This window comes from Diorhabda sublineata, chromosome 5 (assembly GCF_026230105.1).
Source record: "Diorhabda sublineata isolate icDioSubl1.1 chromosome 5, icDioSubl1.1, whole genome shotgun sequence".
Classification (NCBI taxonomy): domain Eukaryota; kingdom Metazoa; phylum Arthropoda; class Insecta; order Coleoptera; family Chrysomelidae; genus Diorhabda; species Diorhabda sublineata.
Window position 1 is genome coordinate 26,511,652 of NC_079478.1, and position 20,466 is coordinate 26,532,117.

At 30.8% G+C, this 20,466-nt stretch overlaps 2 protein-coding genes across 2 annotated transcripts in view; both read right to left on the minus strand.

The window, feature by feature from the left end:
- Window positions 1-1,487: 1,487 nt before the first annotated feature.
- LOC130444684 (uncharacterized) lies at window positions 1,488-7,194 on the minus strand. Its single transcript, XM_056779961.1, has 4 exons — window positions 6,952-7,194; window positions 5,864-5,999; window positions 5,580-5,767; window positions 1,488-1,628 (listed from the first exon to the last, which is right to left on the minus strand). Exons 1-4 carry the CDS (start codon window positions 7,192-7,194, stop codon window positions 1,488-1,490), a joined length of 708 nt encoding a protein of 235 aa, XP_056635939.1.
- An 8,069-nt stretch (window positions 7,195-15,263) lies between these two features.
- LOC130444685 (uncharacterized) overlaps window positions 15,264-20,466 on the minus strand; it is a 67,900-nt gene continuing 62,697 nt past the window's right edge. The window contains exon 6 of the mRNA XM_056779962.1: window positions 15,264-16,918. Coding sequence (XP_056635940.1) covers window positions 16,774-16,918 — 145 coding nt within the window. The 3' untranslated portion in view covers window positions 15,264-16,773. The remainder of the gene's footprint in view (window positions 16,919-20,466) is intronic.

Here is a 20,466-nt window from a genome sequence, read left to right on the forward strand (position 1 = left end):
AAGCCTTTTGACATGTTTCGTCGGTCCCGCCTCCTCATTGAGAAACGTTGCCGTAAATGCATTGATTAATAAAGAATTTATATACTTACAGTAACCCTTTTTAGAATATCTTTCGATAAATCGACGCTGATTTTTTTCTCTTAATGCAAATATATTGCCTGATTTATACCGACCTCTGCATAAGTATTACGATATTATCATTACGTATGCAGTAAAACGGCAGCTGATGATAATCCATATTTATTTTAATTTATTCCAATTTTCACTCAAAATAGCTAAAATTAAGAAGAAGACGAAACTGAATAAGATTGACAAAAAAAGTGCTTGAAATGTGAAAATTTGTCTGTGGTGATAATGTAATAACTTAAAGTACTGTAAATGTTTTCAGTTTTCAAAATTTAACTCAGCGTCGCATATTTTGTTCAAAATCAACACATATATATGTATAAAAAGAGCATGACCATACCAAGTGATGATTTTTAAATTTTCAACTCCTACAGGGATTAAATAGGGGACGAGAAGGATCTTCCAATTTTGTATTCATGTTAAAGATTAGGAAAGAATAACTATGTATTTCAGCGTTTTTGAAAATTTAATCCCCAAATGGATGATAAAAAAGTCCGTTAATTTTAAAATTGGGAACGTATAATTTTGTTTTTATTTATGGAGTCAGATGGTTATAAAGTTGTGTACGAAAAGTTCAATATTAAACTTAGCCAATTTATTGATTCGGCTTATGTTTGCTACTTCCCAATTCTACTTACATAGTCTCACCTGTAATAATTACGAAGGACGCAGAGCATTGACGGCTTACTAAGAACCGTTTCTATATTTATCAGTACTTTGTAACTTTGATTAATTTAGCCGTAATTGTCAGAATGAGGAAGAAATATAAAATTTGCTCAGATGATCCTTGAAGGACGTGAATACGCACTAAGAGACAATTTTGAAAAATTTTACGGCAAGGGGCAAAACTGCCTTTCGAAAAGTTGCAGTGAAAATTTATATTATTTATAAATTCATAAACTTATTCAGTATTTCATTTCTACCAAAAATTATTGGACACCTATTTTTTAATAAACTTTGAATACATAAACTACGTCAACGAATGACTCTGTCATTTTTATGTTATTATATTTGAGGATTATTCCAAACTACGCGAGGAGAGCTGCAAGTAACAGATAGTATATTTATAATCAATGTGAGAATCGAGCAACAAAAAGCGTATTTTTTATATCACCCAAGAAACGAAACTAGGTCCGGTACTTTTCACAATTACTTTCCTAGTAATTGAACATTAGTAACGTAACAAAAGATGGAAACAAAACAATCGATAAATGACCTCTTATAGTTTCCAAATAGCCCGCTCGTAATCCGGAACCCTGTTTCATAAGCATTCTCAATAACGTATTGTTCAATATATTATCAAGGTGATTGCGATTAAGACAATGATTATTCAAATAATTTATTGTGTATAAATATAAAAATTATCTCAGGTATGCGTTGTATGCCATCTCATTCGCGTTCAATTGTCTTCCATAACCTGGATGTTCCCAGCCCGAAGATTCAGGAGGATGCTCTACATGATGTTCAATATGTTGTGGTACATGAATAACTTCATAGTTCACCTGAAAAATGGAAAAATATCAAAATATATCAAGAGAAAGTGATTCATTGAATTGAATATGTTCAAAACGTTCATAAATGAAGCTCACGAGAGTTGATTGGAGAGCAAATATTTTTTTATTATTTTTGAAATAGACCAATTGCAAAATCTTTTGAACTGTGATTATAAGAGAATGATTTCTCTCTAATAACAAATACTATGCTACATTTAAGAATCTCATTGTTGTTGAAGTGATTCAAATAATGATTAACAAATATCTTAATTTTCTCAATGAATTACTCGTCTACCAGAACCAGAATAAAGTGATTCTCTATCACTTGATTTGCTTCATTCGAAATAACTTTCACATTCGATTTCATAGAAAGTAGAAGGCGTCTCGTGGCGTAGTATGAGCACTCAAAATATGTTTTATTGTGAGCTTCGTGTGGGAATATTGGCATTTTAGTAGAAGAGATACTGAAATGGATAACCATGTGTATGGGTTATTTTTGAATTCATGTGTTATGTTCAAATCCAAAATTAGCAATAGTTACACTAACTAACATAGTAAATGCTACCTTCAGACTAAAGTATGTACACAGCCTTTGGAAAACACCCAAGCCAAAAATACCACCACATGAAACATAGTTGAAACTATTTCAGGAACACCTACTCAAAAGACCAAATCCATGGAATCCATGAAATCATTAAAAAAGTTTGTGCCACTATTTTTTTATATAGCATAAGCGTTGGAAATGTTTGGCATAAGATCAAGTTTCTCCTTCCAAAACAATCTTTATATATCCCCTATTCATACATATCGGAAAGATATTTTAGAATCAAGCAAGAACCCTATACCGATCTTCAAGAAATTGAGGCTGGAGTACAATGTAGTGTTCTAGGACCTGTCCTATACTTAATGTACACATGTGATGATCCAGGCCACCTTCATCGACGACATAGTCATTTTAGCAATAGGAAATAGCAATGAACAAGCAGCCAAAAAGCTACTAAAAGATGTCCACCGCATCTATGACTGGATGAAGAGATGTAAAATTGAACTAAATGGAATTAAACCAGTTCATTTCAACTTTACAAACAAAATATTAGATCATATTCCACTTAGAATAAATAATAACTTGATTTCACACTCAAACAACAAGCAAAGTTTATGTTAAAAAGGATTAGAAGAACTAAGATTGAAATATAGAAAAAGGTACTGGCTAATTGGAAGAAACTCCACTCTGTCTCTATATAAGCTTATGCTTTCTAAGCAGATACTTAAGCCTATATAGACCTATGGTATCCAACTATGGGGATGCAAAGCAAGCAACAGCAATAATTCAAAGATAACAAAGCAGAGCACTGAGGAACTTAGTAGATGCTCCTTGGTATATTCGCAATAGTGACCTCCATATGGAACTGGAAATGGACATTGTTGACCAAACTATTAAGAAATTAGTTAAAAAACATGAAGAAAGACTCCATTACCATGTCAATGTCGAGGTTATCCAGATCCTTGATAATAAGGTGCTAGAGAAACTCTAGAGAATGAAGCCCTTTGAGTTATATTAGAATTTTTAGTGTAAAGGCAGAGCTTGTGTGTGTACGTTACACTTCGGTGTAATCTATTTTATAGAACTTAAGGAACGCTTATGTGTATACCTTAGTTTCAAATTCAAAACCCTATTAGATTCAGTTAAAACTGAATTCCTCATTGGTCACTATTGGCCAGATTGTAATATTTTAAATGATTTTATGAGTATTTAAATTACAAAAAAAATATATGTTCAAAGTATTTTCACAGGCGATACACAATAAGCATGTCGTAAAATTAAAAAAAATCATGTTTCAAAGTTTATCTGAGTAATAGGAGTTATATTTTAAGTTGAATTGAATTTTCATTGATATAGCAGTAAAAAGTGCAACGGAAAACGTCTTCGTAAAGTAGAGATAACTGAAATACAATTTATCATTCAATCAATTTCTAGAAAGATGTATTTCGAACTTTATCAATAATGAGTTCTACATTCTGAAAAAGCTAATACATACAATATAAAGTTTTTAAGGAACTACTTCATTTAAATGCACTAAAAAATAATGTTTTTCGCGTAAATTCTGATCAGTGTGGTATTTGAAAATGATTTGAATAATCAACGATAATGATTACAATGTTGAACAAGTAAATTTGAATATATAGGTACAGAAATGAAAGATGGTTATATAGGAACTATAACTTTCTTATAATTAGCTGTTTTAAGTTTTATCTCATAGCTTCAGCTATGCCAATACAAAAAACTTTTTCAACTTTCTTATCGTTAGCATTTATTATTTATTATAATAATGTTATAAGTCATTGAGTATCAATAATGTGGTTAGTATTAATTCAATTAATGATATTTATCATTTCATGAAAATTCACATCGGGACAATGCTTCAACATAAATGAAATTTATTGATTCTGTTTCATATAAAAATTATTTTCTCTGACACGAAATTGGTAAATATTTTGTCAATTGGTTTATTGATTCATGTATTATCGTTATAAGCTAGAAAGTATATGAAACTTCAAGTTAATAGTTGAATAAAGTAAAAATACTGTATAGACGTTCATCCGATTTGTCTCGTCCCCGAAATTTTTTAATGTTGTAGAAAGTCGGAAAAAATACTAGTGAATTCTCTATTAAGACATTGCTATAAAATGAAGAAAATTAGATTAGTTTTATCCAATGAGTGGTCAACGATATATCAATGTATTAATCATGAGTGCAAATGTTCTATTCTGACTTGAAGAAGCAAAAATTCATTGAACGAGAGAAATAACAAACGATTCTATTTTCATAGATGTTAAACCTGATCTTCCTAATCGGTTCACCATTTTTTAGACAATTCTACAGTCAGGTCTTCGTGGTAAACAGCATAGTAGTGGGAAATATTTATGGCGGATTAAAGCCGAGTACTTGGTACAAAACTATCTTTACTGCCCACATACGGAATAATTATCGGTTTTCTACTTAAGTAGCATATAGCATACTTAATTTCTAAAATCATCGAGCCAGGCATATTTAACTTTGTTTGTGTAATATACCTGTAAGCTGTAATTGATCGTAACTTGAGTGATTGGTATCTAATTTCTTCGAGGTGGCAATTTGCTTATGAAATATTTGCCACGCTCCTACTGCCCTTTCAATAAAAACGCCCATGATATTTTCTACTGAACTAGATAAATCGATATGTAAGCTTATAAGAAATCGCTGATAAACTGGATATACAAAAAATTGGATCTTTGATTGATGACATTGTATTGATAGAATAAAAATGATTTTTGTGGAAGCATAGAGAAGTGACAAACGATTACAATACCTGGATTAACTGTCTATATTGCTTTATGTGTGGTGGGACTGGAACTATAAAAATTGATGATCAATTCATAACTATGTTTTCAATGACTAAAAGTGGAAATTCAAAAGAAACGCCGAGAGTTGGTTAATCGTGTTTTACCAGGACACCACCCCAGACCATATGCATTTTTTATGACTCGTTAAGAACTGACTGACATGAGAAGTTTAATACACCCACCGTATGCCTGGGATTTCACACCTAAGCTATCATTTGTTTTGTTATTTGCAAAACTTTCTTAATTAAAAGAATAAAGGCGACGTTGATAATCATATCTAATTTTTTTGTCACTAATCTATAGTTACTTTACATTAATGGTATTCTGAAGCAACCCATAGAGTAAAAGTTTAAGGCTCATAATTTTACATACGTACACGAATAACAGCGAGTTGTAGTAAACTAAGTAGGACTTTTTATATGACCCAATGAAATCACTTTTGTAAAATAGAAGTAGAATCAAAATTGTCTAAACGTTAAATGAATAAAATAATTGACACTAATCATATTGTACATAAAGGACAATCATTATGATTAGATTTGAATATGGTAAATTATATACATTTTCAATTCTCACCTTTGATTTGGTAAATTTAAAAATAATTAAAGCTCCTGTCAATACCAACGATAGTAGACCTAAAGTTAAAGCTTTCCATGTCTTCAGTGCAATTAACGCTAAGGCAAGAGGCACTAGGAGAGCTGCTTTAAATTTAAGACCCAATAGGAAAGGGATAATGACTTTCTTGACAATCTTTGACGAACGTCCTGAAAATAAGATGATTGATAAGCAAATGGAATTAATATAATTTCACATTTTCAACTATTATTTTCAATAGTTTCTGGATATATTGAAACTCTCACCTGTAACTGCAAGAGGAACTCTGATATCTTTGGTGTCCAAGGACCTCGGTAGGAATTCAGGTGCAGACATCACAAGATCGTGTGATTGTAAGAAATCTTCGAATCTTTCGAAGATATCATTGGAAAAACCTCGCGCCTATCAATAAACAAAGATCATAAATAATATTGAAAAATTCATTGCTAATTTAAATAAGCTTCTTGGAAAACATAGAAAGAAATCTCAATATCGAGAAATCCAAAAAAAAAAGGAATTATAACTAATAATTTATGTAACACAAGTAGTTTTATATCTGCTGTCTATGACTTAATAATTGCGAATGTTTTAGTTTTAGTATTTTAGAATTTTAGTTTGTCTGGTATTTTTCGACGTTTTAAAATTTATATATGACAATTATAATATGTAATATTTGGACAGTTTTCCGAGCTTTATCGAGGAAATAGAATTACTTCCATGAAAGTCTGAAGAGTTCGAAGTTACCAAGTCTTCTTTTACTTTTAAGGTGTTTATTTAATACGCAGAATCAAATTGTTCAGAAAAATCAAGCCCCTGTATTGATTTAGGTTTCGGCGTTTTTTTTACGTAACTGTGCGAGAAGAGTGTATTAGATAAATTATTTTTCTACTTTGGAAATAGTATAGTATATAAATATAAATAGTATATAAATCTTCCTTTGAACAGCTCTCGTTTATAACAATTATATCTCTCCATATGTCATTTACGATTACATATTCTTAGATCGTTTGATTAGAATATGAATGACAAACCCCACAACAACAATGCCAGTTACGAAAATATTAATATTTTTTTGCTTTTGTATATTAAACAAATAACTGAGGACAACATACATGAATTCAATATATAAGATGTATTTGCTTTGCCTTTAATGATAACCAATACAAATTCGTTTCAATAGTATTTATAACGTTTAAATATACAATTATCATTTCGTCATTACTTCACGATGACTGATTTAACTCTAATTTTTCTTATTTCAATTTTCAAAAATTCAGCATATATAATATTTATAATTATTTTAATATTGACGTAGAAGTGCTTGTATTCTAAATTATGTAGAATCTATACTCACTTCAATATCTTCATCATTTTTCTTTTTAACAAGTACCAAATTATCAGTTATTTTGATCTTTTCATTTTCGACTACATCGTTGAACCAATGTAAAGCTTTTGGTTTAGCACAGCTAAATGAAAAGTCCTGTATGCAACTATAATAAATATCCTGTAAAACTTCCACTGCTGAAGAATTCGGAGTATTTGAGGCTTGACTAGTCGCTAAAATTAAAACAACCACCACTAATCGAACACCAAACATTCTGTATATCTTTCTTAAACTATCAATGATGTTTTTTGATGGTAATATGTTTTATATATGCCCGACCGGAAATAGAAACTTTTAAGTGATATCGGGGCTGGACGTGATTCACATTTCGATTAATTTTGATAATGAAAATGTCTTCGATTTCTATAGGAATGTTTGAATGGAAATCGTGTCTTTTACAACTTACTTCAAAGTATCATTATTCAATAGGGTCCAATATGGAACAAGTTCGATTTTCAACACGAACAATCTATCCTTTTATTATTTCTATCAATAGGAGCAGGACCATATTCGTGGACAAAAATATGAAATTTCAACATAATTTATGTTTCAAGTGGAATATATCAGAAGGTGTGATACGATATATAGGGTGAATCATGAGGAACATATTTTTACTGTATGTAGAGTCCTCAGGAAAGATATAATGAGGTTAGTAAAAAGTGTCAACTCATCAACAGGGTGATTTGTGAAATTGGCCATAAATTTTAATTAGCTGTAGTGTTTACTACACAGCACATTTGATTTTCAAAATCTTTTCATGATACACTACCAAACATTCGACTGGTATTACCTAAACTCAGAAATTCCAGGATCAGAATGGATTGGAAAAATTAATTTAGGGATTCGTATTGGATATTGCACCCCATATAATATTTTTCCAAATGCAATAATTGATTTTCAAATTACATAACTAACCACTGAAAACGACATATGCAAGCTGTAGCTTCTTTATTAAATTTTTAGTGAACGTACCAAAAGTACAGCCATAATCACATATCATATAATTTATCAATTTAAAGGCATTTTATAAATTTCGAGTACTTTTACTGAAATTATCTACAACAAAATTTAATATGTACGTATAAATTCAACTACAACTTTACTGATATAAATATTTTATTAACTCCAAGCGTAGAATCAATTGTTTTTGATTTCAAATTAGTAGACAAAAATCGCATTAATGTTAATGTTTGTTGGTTAAAAGTGATTGAAATTTTATGAACATTGTATCAACTGTACTAAATAAAAATAACAAAGTCTAAAAAGAATTAAAAGCAATATTAAGGTTGACCGTTTGACGTTTCTTGACATTTTATACCTATTGACATTATTGTCATTATCAATAAAAAAACATATTTTATATGTGGGTATCTAGGATACATACTGTTGGCTTAGCTTTAATAGAGCTTTGGTTATTGGGGTTTAGTTTTCGATCACAAAATATGCTGAAATAATTTTTGTTTATGGGTTCTGTTATGGTAATGGTAGAGCTGCTACTAACTATCACAGAATATTTCCTGATCGTCGAACTTCCAGTCATCCATCATTTGGCTCAGTTTTTAATTGCTTGCGAAAAAATTGTACTTTTCCTAGTGAAAGAACAGAACTACATGTAGAAGGAGCACAGTAAAATGATATTGACACTGTTCCTATAAACAGTACAATAAATACTAGACAAGTCAGTCGAGAACTTCATGTTACTAAATCAAAATTAATTAGTCTTACAAAAAAAACATTTGTACTCGTATCATATTCAAATTGTTCTGCGACTACATGCTGGAGATAAATTTCAAAGGTTATATTAACAATCATCGGCCAACACTGTATAGGACACTATTTGCAGATGAAGCCCAATTTGAGAGAGAAGGAAATAATTCCCGTAATTCACATCTATAAGCAGGAGAAAATCCTCATGCTATTCGATAATCTCGTTCCCAGTTAAGGTTTTCGGTTAACGTGATGGTTGGTGTTATAAATGATGCATTGCTCTCGGATATCAACGCAATCTAGTTTGTCAGTTTGACAAGGGATTCTTACTGACTCATGGAACATATATAACTATGAAATTAGGAATCTACTTTAGTTTACAATTTAATAAAAGAGAAGAAATTTAAAAAAAAAGAAGGGAGTACAATTATTGTAGTTTTATTCTTACGTGAAAGAGCAAAAAACATGATACAAATAGAAAATTACAAATGATTTTTCTTTATATCCTTATCAAATCACCACATACGTATGTTTTCAATCACTATCACACTTAAAGTAGCTAAACTATTAGGATACTACTCCTTTTAAAAAGCCTGGAATGTGGGATGGCTTTAATTGCCACAGATCTTCGTTTTCTATTTCATACGTACTTAGGTGTAGTGCTCTGGAGTTCGTTAGTGTTTCACACTTCGAGATAATGTGGACAGAGGTTTCGTACCGTGTGCAACAAAATCTGCACGCCGCATTATCTGCTAGGTCTAGAGTCTCAGGTGTTTGTTTAGGCGACAGTGCCCCGATAGAACTCTTTTTAGTATTCGTAGATTGTTCTTACTAAGGTTGATACATTCAGCAGATCTAGTGATAGTTCCCAGAAGAGCCGTTGCCTGTCTCAAATCCTATAGCTTTTCTTCTTTCCAGTGCTTTGTCTGCCCTTACTGTAGCGAGCTTTATGACCTATTTTATTTCTCTTCGTATGGTTATTTTATCTTTCTTGCCTAGCTAGTTCAATTTTTTCAATCCAAACGAGTTTCGATTTTATGATATTGGACTTTAGAGCTCTAATGGCTGCCAAACTATGGTACAGGTTGATGTTCTTCTATTTGCGATAGTTCCTCTCTAGGCACGTTTTTCAATTGCATAAATTTCTGCTTGAAAAATTCTTAGTGCGCTGCCCTAGCTTTCAGAATGTTTGGTTCTGGGCCTGTACACTCTTATTACAGTTCCGTTTGCTGTTTTTGATTCATCCGTATACCTTTTAATGGCATTCTGTTCATTTCTTGAAGGGTGATTTGATCCCATTTGCTTTATTTTATATTGGCTTCAATTTGTTATTGAGGTTTATGATCGAAGTGAAGTTTTTCTCAAAGCTAAACTCGATGCAATGTCCTGAGGCATGTCCAGGGATGGTCATTATTTAGGAACAAGTTTTCTTTGATGATTCCGTTTCTGAAGTGATGTTGTCTCTACCACGCTTTCTAGTACTATGTGGAGATGTGGGAAAAGTGATTCTACTTGTAGTGTAGCTATTCCAAACCAAAGATACAAGATGGAATACACAATTATATAGTGGCAATTTTAATAACGTATGTCTATGAATCTTACAAGTTCTATCAATAACATATTACAAATTACAAAACCTTTCTATAATTTGCAGCAACGTTCTGTTTTATGATAATATCTAAGCAATAGTAAAAATGTACTTGTTTTTTATAAATTTTAATATCACATATCTTTTGAAACTGGTATCAATATTCGAGAATGATAAGATGCGTTATTCATAACAATGCCAATGTCTGAAATGTTTGATAGGAGCTGATCGGTGAAACATTTGCGGTCTTATTTTCGTGGTAATCAGCCTAGGATTGAAAAATGCTTATAGTAGATGAAAGCAATGTATATAGCACAAAACCATCTTTATTGTAATCAATAAGAATAATGACACGTTTTTCCTTTGAGCAATTTTTAGAATCATCATCCCAGCCATATTTGACTACGTCTTCATGTGTATCAAACCAGGTTTTATCCAAACATACTGTATTTCTGGTTGAGTGTTGGTATGTACAGTTTTCCTTAGATCATTTCCAATGTTGGCACTAAATTAACTTCATGAAAGTCATACACTGTTCGTTGCAACATCAAATTTTCTACATTCAAGATAAAATACAAACCGTTTTCAAGGAACTCCTCTGACGCCATAATTCTGTTTGTTAATCAGAATTTCATGATAACACAATCGAAGGCCTTAGCAAAATCAAAAAAAACCAAAACCGTATAAAATTTATTAGTGGTGTATGTAATTCATCAAGAACAGAAAACATGGCAACATTAGTGCATTTATTAGGTAGGAAAACAAATTGTTGAGCTCTCAAGATTTTATGTTCAAAAAGAAGAGGTAATAGTGAAAGAATGCCTATAAGACAACTAATTTAAATTAATAAATATGTGGAAAGAGGCCGAATTAACGAAGTGGCAATTTTATATGAAAAATTTACCGGAATGTGTTCTGGTTGGGTCGAGTGAGGTCCTTCAAATATCAAAATTACTACTTTTTAATACATAAATAAATATTAGTTGTGTTTCCTAGAAGCAAAACCATGAGAAAGGTGTAATCATTTCATAGAGAATCTCTGGAATATGTATAACCAATTATTTGAACGTTTACTTAAAATTAAATACAAGTACTAAGTGTAGACATTGACATAATATTATGCCTTTTCCTCCATTTATTCTTCTTTTCTAGAGCTCTTTATGACCATTCAAGCGTCATAGTATTGGTATTTGAGCTTTCTCTCTCCTGTTATTTATTTTTCCACACTTTTCCGATCCTTGGTACTTCATTAATTTGTCTAATTGTTTTTCCATTTCTTCTCCCCTTTCTATGCTTCTTGTTCTAGCCAAATTTTCCTGAGTCAACATTTCCTTTTTTCCTTTTGTACTTCTGTCCTTTTTTTTCATTGGGTTTTGAGGTGATCTTCACTCTACGTGGCCGGACAAGTTTTTTTGTTTTTTGTTTGAACTTTTCTATAATTACAATTATTTTTATGTCTGCGCTTATTTCGGTCTGGTCGTTGCCACTATATCTATTTCTCCACCTTCTATGGAAACGACATAAAGGTATTCAAACGTGGTCACTTCATCTTTTCTTTGTTCTTTCATTATTAGATCGTCCCCAATTCCCCAATTCCTCTTTTTGCTTATCTACCATCCTTTTGCATTTTTCGATATTCATTTTTATTCTCAGGTTTTCATCCACGTATCTACTTTTTCGTCCTGTTTCTTAAATGTTTGTGCCACTAGTGGCACTGATTATCTATATGTCTCCTTCAAATCTTATATAAAATGGGGACTGATCCTGAGTGTTCTGACATAATAATTTCCTGTTTAAACCTAGGTAATATTGCACGAGTGTAACCCAGGCATCTGGGATCTGTTAGTCATCTAATTAAATGATACAAAGTGTCCCTTATTTTCCCCTCCTTTAATGTATCGTTTCGGATTACTTAATTTTTGTCTTATATTAATGTGACTATGGAGAATCATAAGTTAATCTATCTTACTTCAATGACTGACCGCTCTTTACGGGAACCAACGTCATAGCTAAGTGATTTCAAGTGTCCCTTAGATACTTGAAGTTCCATCAACGTATCAAATTACTCACTTCTATTTTATATTGATGTGACTCTAACGATCATAAATATGATTATTTATAGCTTTTTAGTACAATAGGATTTTGGTAATTAGAGCGGTTTGTAAACAGATACGAGGTTCTTAATATTTCGGCATTCGTCGAGTACGGTAGTGGTAGTTTGCTCACATAGTAGTTTTAATGTTTTAATAACCATCATCAACATAAATTTTGAATAGAAAACATAATTCCATGTAAAAAACATGCTCAAAAAGTCTATTCGATTCTCTGACTTTTTCTCAAGGCAACTAGATCAACAACACAAACAAAAGACTTGATCTCAAATGAGTACTAAAAGGATTAAATCACCATGAGTTCTCAAAGTGAAATTCTCAGATTTTGTAAAGTGATATTAAGTTTACGATTGTGACAATGAGTATCTACGACAAAGTATAAATAAGTCAAAGAAGAATTCCAGACAAAATTGGGAACTATAAAGCCAATCAGTATGTAAATATAATTGCAAATGGTCCTAATATGGAAGAAAAAATTTTCTTGTTTATGAAATTAAAAATAGTGAATATAGAGAAATTGGGATCACTATTGCTTATCTCTATACACCATTCAGTATATTCAATAAAAGTAATATTAAGATAACAAATGATAGAAAATGAGAGAAAAACACTTTATTTCAAACAGTTTTTATTAAAAATTAGGTATCACAATATTTGAAAAATATTCTCAATTCAATAAATAAATGATTTAAAACTAGATAAATAAATAAATTAGATAAATAATTTTAAAACAATACTATAAATAAATTATAAATAACAAATATATCTGCAACATCAATATAGAGCTGAAAATTACCAGTTTTCAGAGGGTAGGTATCTGAAGATTTTAGAGTGATGTTTACTTTGGTTACTACATCAGAACAATTACAAAATAATCAAATGATGTTTTAATATATTGAGACGAGAATGGATACAATTAGGTTAAAAAAATGCATTAAGTACAATACTTTCTTTAGTGTCTTCGACCTTCTTACGACTTTCCACTTCCACTGCTACAACAGTACTGGGACAAGGCTAGACTTGATCTGTCGGTCGTCCAGCGTACTCTTCATTATGACACTTTGAAGAATTTCTACACCAGCGACGTACTATGCTCTCCCCACAGACGACAAATTTCAATTGGTGCAATGAATTGTGCATTTTACACCTCAAGGGAGCAGGAGAACTCAATTGCTACAACGGTACTGGGACAAGGGACAAAGCTAGACTTTTTCTACTGGCTTATGATTGATACGTTATAGATCTCTTGTGCAAGCGCAAAAGACACAGCTAATTACGTTTACTTTAAAAGGGAAAACATAAGGAAGTTTACTTCCTGAATATTTCTCGTAATCCAACAATTTACATGTTCTGTTAATTTATAAGAGAACTTATATGCAAGAACTTGGTCTAAAAAATTAAATTTAACATTAGCCCTGAAGTTAGTTGGAATAGTTCAGTATTTTGGTATAGTTTTCACATAAGTAAAAAGTATACTAGTTGATATTGATTGAATTTTCTTATATTGTTCAGTTTTATCAAATAAGAACTTATTACTAAAATTAGACAATAAGAAATTGTTGATATGCGAGTAATGGCAATTTTCGTACCTCTATTGTACGGCTTTTCCTGTTGCAACAAACACAAGGAATACAATTGATCAATTTGATCCAAAAATACACACATATGTTAATAAAGCAATAGAAGCATGAATTTATTATATAATAGATTTCGGTTCTTCTTAATAGATGGTGATAGATTTGTAAAAATTGTAATATGTATTCAAAGAAGCACTACTATAGGATGTTTACTAGCTCACAACAGTAGAAAATTCTAGATACAAATACTACTATTCACGGTGATAAGTAATCAAGTGATCAAGAGTTTAGACGTGCTTCATTTGATTTCGTTCTGGAAACTTGGATCTAATAAAAATTTAAAAAATGAGAAGAAATTATGAAGCATAAACGACAAATTTTTGGGTTTCGTATGAATAAACTTTGTTTTCTGTGAGGATCTGACTGAAACAAAACTCATTTTTGAAACAAAAAATTACTGATGTGATTCGGATCATGTACCTCAAATAATGTATTAAAAATGTCATGGCTGAGCTTTACAAACAGTAGCTATGCCCCTATAGACGTGAAGGGAAACAATCCTTAGTATTTGATGCTATACGAAGGGTACTGCTATCATGAATTGCTGCAATCTGGCCAATCAATAGAAGATCTTCCTAGAATGACGATGTAAGCAACAGAATAACTTTTTTTGAACACGTTATATCTATTTTTTTTGTTAAAGTCACAATTTTGTAAGTTCGTAAATTATTTAATGAAATTTAGTACTAAACTAGTCGGATCAAACAGAATCAACACATATATTTCAGAAATATAGTGTTCCATTACGCTAAAACAAAAAGGTCGTAAAAGTTCGTAAATGTTCTTCCAACGAGGAGGTAATCAAAGCTGTGGAGGTCTGGTTTGCAGAGCAAGAAGAAAGTTTTTTTTTTTGAGAGGTCTAGAGACGTTGCAGTTTCGCTGTAATAAATGTATCCAATTAAGAGGAGAATATGTGGAGTAATAAAATATTTTGACATTGAAATTTTGTTGGGTTCTATAGTAGGTTAAGAATTTTTCAATATATCTTCGTATGTTCAAAAATCCAGGTTACCATATTTAGTTTTTGCAGACTATCATTTTTGATAGTAAATATTGAAGACAAGAATTCTTAATGACAAAAATATTTCACCCTATAATAACGTTGGATTAACTTTAGCAAAAGAGAGTCATAATTTGCTTCTTAAAACTATTCAAACAAAAGTTTGTCGTCATCCAATAACCGCTGAGGAATTCTCAAAATTGAAGAATAGTAAAAAATATCCTTCGGATAATCTTGGAAGTCCCATCATTAGAGATTTCAGAGAAATAATACCCTTCTAATGATAGATTGTGTATATGAATTTGAAGCCTTCACTAATCTCATAATAATGTTTTAAAATTTGACATTATTAAAAAAAATTCTCTGAACTACTTTTCTCATTATTTTTGTGATTGTTATTTGAGCAAAGTATGAGTATTATCTTGGACATTTAAATACTACCTGCTAAAGCTTTTATTTATACAAATAACAGCATTCAAAATTGAAACTTGCTGGATTTTATAATGACAGTGCAGTAACTACTTAATAAAATACAATCTTTGGGTGTCCTAAAAATGTAATTTTTCGAAACTTATTTTCGATTACTCGTATCTTAAAAGAAGAATAATTGTTAGGGGTAAGTACTTACATTAATTTCTTGCAACAGGATTGATCATAAAAGGCAATATCCTTTAAGTAGGTGTCTCATTATTGAGTCACTTCACTAAAAGTAACGATAAGTTTATTTTTCCTAGATAAATCACATTGTCTTTACTGATTTCATAACAAATTCAAGAAAGTCATCGCGAATGTTTCCAGTTTTTGTTTGTTGTTTATAGATCAACGTTTTAATATGAGTTCCCTTATCGTGATACTCACACAAAAATTTGAGCCCAAATAATACATATAACGACAATGTCAATAGTTGCGCAAAACTACATTAATTAACTTAATTTCTTTAGATTCTATTCCCGAAACCATAACCCATAGATCTATATAACTTAACAAGACATGTCGACATCAAGAGCTTAATACTAGTTACAGTCGGCTCTTGTAATTGACATAGAAGTGATATAAACCTTCTTAATCTATTGTAAAATATGTACGTAACATGTTATAAATAATTAAACACAAATGACTTAAAAGATTTACAAGTAGAAAATCTTGAACTTACATAAGTTTTCATATTGTGTCAAAACGATACTATTATTGCTGCTTTGATAATTGTTACTAAAATCTACCTTTTCTTTTCATAATGAAACTTCTCACAAATCTTATTTAATATAGAATTATTATTTTCAGCAAATTTCTACCAAATTATGCAAAATAATTCATCTTGATGTCTTGAGCATTTTACCGTCTGAGTATTAAAACTTAATGTTCTAGCAATAGTTCTGAATTTAGATGAAAGTTTGTATAAATACATATATTAAATAGATGAGAAACGAAATTTTCCTACTATATACCACAAGGTTTATTGTAACGTTAATCAGATGTGGAAATTTTGAAGGTAAATGCACACAATTCCAGTGAAAATTATATGTTTTCACAATTTCTTTAGCACACATATTATTACTAGCCTAAATTTGTGGAGTATATTCATTAAAAATTGAGCAACTAATAAACTAAAGTACTACACTAAACTAATGAAGTTTTGTAGGACAAGTCCACTTTGAAAATGTTCCTATCACAATGACAGCGACTTATATAAATGATCTTATTCAATCTAAACTTCTCAACAACATAATGAATATAACAAAACCAGATAAATTAAATTTCTGTATTCACAGAACAAGTGGGATAAAGCCTGATGCAGTCCTTTTGGTCTTGACCATCTCTAGCCGCTTGAACATATTTGTAAAAGCGAATAACAGCAGCGTTTGTTGCTTTGGGCTTCTGTAATTCCTTTTGATCTCTGAAAATATAAAAATAATACATCAATTAAACGTGACTGCATTATATGAAGTCATTCTCAATTCAATACAGTTCACAGCTTTAAAAAATATAGATTATAGTACAGGAAAATTGGGCGATTTGAAGTAAAACCTTAAATTGAATTGGGTGGTTTTGATCTTCTAAATTCTGGGAAGTTTTGGGATACCGAATAAGTCTAGCAATTCTTAACAAAATTACGGGCACGGATTTTAGAAATTTTGGAATTTGAAACTCATACAAATTTTCAAACGCGAATAACTCGAAAACTTTGAGAAAATCGAAAAAACTGCCTTAACAAAAAATGTAGAACACAAAATTTTCACATTAAATAGGGTTTATACACTCAAAAATATTTTGAAACTCGAAAACTACGAGGAATTCGACAAAAAGTGCTAGAGCAAACTATGTACAGCACAAAATTCTCTATAGATCTATTTTAAAATTAGTTTTTTTAAATAACTTTTCAGAAATTGATAAAAAATTGACTACTTGACTTAAGTGTTTATCAAAATTTGATATTGATACTGAGAATTTATATCAATCAACAAATCACTTACATTATGAACATCAAAATAAGAATAAAATTAATGACCTTCTATATCGGAGTCGTGGCAGAGGAGTGAGAGTTTTTCGATAAGGGGTAACAATGTTTTTCAGTCTTTTGCTTCTTCATGAAAGTGGAGATGTAGTAAGATGCGACTTATTCAACAACAACAAACTACACCTCGGAATATGTTAAGCTCATATAAAATAATAAGTTATCAATGGATCTTCAATATTTATTCGGCCAATGAAATAATTAAATAAATGTATATATAGAGAAAGAATATATAATGACTCTTTTTTTAAAGTAAATTTTCAGATCAAGTGAAAGTGGGACACAAAAATTGATATCAATTGAAATGTTCTAATGACCTGATATATTCTCTTAACTATACAATAAAACTAAATTTCTAAAACTAATAAACAGAAAGTTTGAACGGATTATTTCACAGAAAACCTCCGAAATTGTGCTTATCATTCCAATTGAAATTGAGATGTTGATTACTAAAATTAGAAAAACTAGAGAAGTATATTTAGATTATCAATATGTCACGAAATATTGAAAATATATTTACAAGTTAAAAATGTAAATCAGGATGGACGCGTAGTTTAAAAAAATTTTCGAATATTTCAAATATTTTCATATTACAATTTTCAATGAATGCTATTTAAAAAATTTTATATCCACTTCGGTTCCATAATTTATCGAATAATAGTTTAAATGACAAAGCAATTTAACTTCTATCTATTGTTATAATACAGTTCTATAATAAATTTAAAGCAGTTTGTGGATTTTGCTTTTATTTCTTCCAAGTATTCTTCATAGTACCTGCATATAATAATATACAGACAAGTACTCTCAAAAAGTATGTATTATTCTGCTAATAACCATTTAACATTATTGTTACATTTACTATGGCTATGGTCTCCTATAAACGCCGTCGGCCGCGTACAGCAACACGCCTTACGCCGCGTCGCGATGCTTACTATAGAAATGTACTGTTGTAGTCTCTTTCACACGCTGAGGTTGGTGCGTAGACACCGTAAGCGCCATTCAAACGCTTTGCACGTGTCGTTATTTCAAACTATTGCAGCTTAAACGTCGGATCTCGCGTCAGCACAATATGTCGAAATTCGATAATTGCAGCTTGACATGAAGCAATGTGCAATGCAACCCAAAACGCAATATTTCTTGATCAGAAGCATGCACAGATGAAGTTCAGCTGATTGCTTCATGCAAAATCTCGCATTTGTAACATTATCGATTTGGTGATGTTTTGTTTAGGTTTGCGTGCAAATTGCAATTCTAGGGAGAAGTTTAGTTACTTTCGTCGTGACAACCAACCTGTCCATAAGACTCCAAAAGCAAGATAACAGTAAATATAATTAGTGCCAGTTATTCACTGAGCAACTTTCTTTTCTTCTTCTTTTCATGTTCGGAATTTGTGAACTAATGGAATTTTGATTAGGGGCCACCATGATACAATGGCAAGAGATCTGCATAATGTCAAACGACGTGCAATATTTATCTATGAAATATTTAGACTTGCATATGCAATTTCTTGCACGTTGTCTTGTCTATTTGGCAATACTGATGTGAATATCACAAATCTGACATTGCCCTCATAAAGTTTTAATAAGTGCTATTTGAGTTGTTTACAAATACTTGGTCAAAAAATGGAAGAAACATTTTTCTTTGACAGAATAATTAGAACAATAGAATGTGCCGATTAACTCAACTAGCAATATAATAATAACTCTGAGCGAATTGAAAATTTCAAGGTTTGAAAACAAATTGAGAAGGATGAGTTTGATAAGTTATTGTAAATTTCATAGTCCAGACCGTGGAAGTTTTGACCATATATGTGCCTTATATTTAGTAGAATATGAAAAAATTTTAATATTCAAGATCATTTTTTCCAACAGACAATAGTCCAATTTGTTTTGGCCTTGAGAATTCACTTGATGCATTCCAAATTATGAAAATTTTATAGTAGGTACTATCAAATAAGTATTATGTCAAAGTAACGTTTCATGTTAATATATAATGAAAGATCGGAATTTTTGTGTGAATTATTGTTTGGAAAGCCTTCCACGATTTATCAAGTTTACTCTTTAATTAAGCAGTTCGTAAGAACATACTGTTGTCCATATACAAACCTCGTATAACATGGCATATAAGCTGATCAATTCATTCGAATATCTAAAAAATTACCAATTTTATCATTAATATTGATTGTATTTACTAAGATGACTTAACAAAAAACGTCCTTTGCCTCCATTTTTTAAAGTATGTTATTAGCTTATTTCTCCAATGTTCCTCATTTATGAAAAAACCAAGAAATTTTTGTTCCTAGTACTTTACGCCAAATTCTAGATTTCAGAATATCACAGTTCTCTTGTAATGAGAAAGCACCATGTTATACTAATAGGAAAGAGGGCGAATCCTTTTCGATCTTAGATCTTCAGTATCATACGTGTACACTGGGATTAGTTTCGATTAGACAGTCCGATCAATTGTATTCAAAATTTCCATTACTGCTTTCATGTTTTCATTGATATTAACAGTCAAATTATTTGATAAATCATATTTGCACAGTCAATGTTCCTATAAATAAGATAATGAATTTTCTGAACCTATTATTGTTAGAAAAATAAACGACATGTACAGTTTCTCAATGTTAACTTTTTTAGTAATAATGATTTCCACTATATTCAGTATTTGCCTTGCCTTCAGTAAACAAATATTAAAGGAGTCGAGAAGAATATCCTGGTCACCTACTGCTCTTCTTCTTTTAGTTTCTCTCACTAATATGCAGGAGAAATTATTTTTAAAGATTCAGTAATGGACTAGCCAATATACCAATATCTCTTTGAGTTGTTGATATTTCGATTCCTATTTAAAATAAAATGTCATTGTGAAGTGATCTATTGAGGTCATTTCATTAAAATTAAAATGTTTTTTACAATTTCTACTTGAAGAGC

Bases quoted from the DNA above. Each gene is read 5' to 3' on its own strand.
- LOC130444684 (XM_056779961.1), bottom strand. From the start codon at position 7,194: ATGTTTGGTGTTCGATTAGTGGTGGTTGTTTTAATTTTAGCGACTAGT. The intron at 6,000-6,951 runs GTGAGTATAGAT...GTTTATTGATAG, and splicing joins AAAATGATGAAGATATTGAA to GCGCGAGGTTTTTCCAATGA. The intron at 1,629-5,579 runs GTGAGAATTGAA...TCCATTTTTCAG, and splicing joins TTAAATTTACCAAATCAAAG to GTGAACTATGAAGTTATTCA.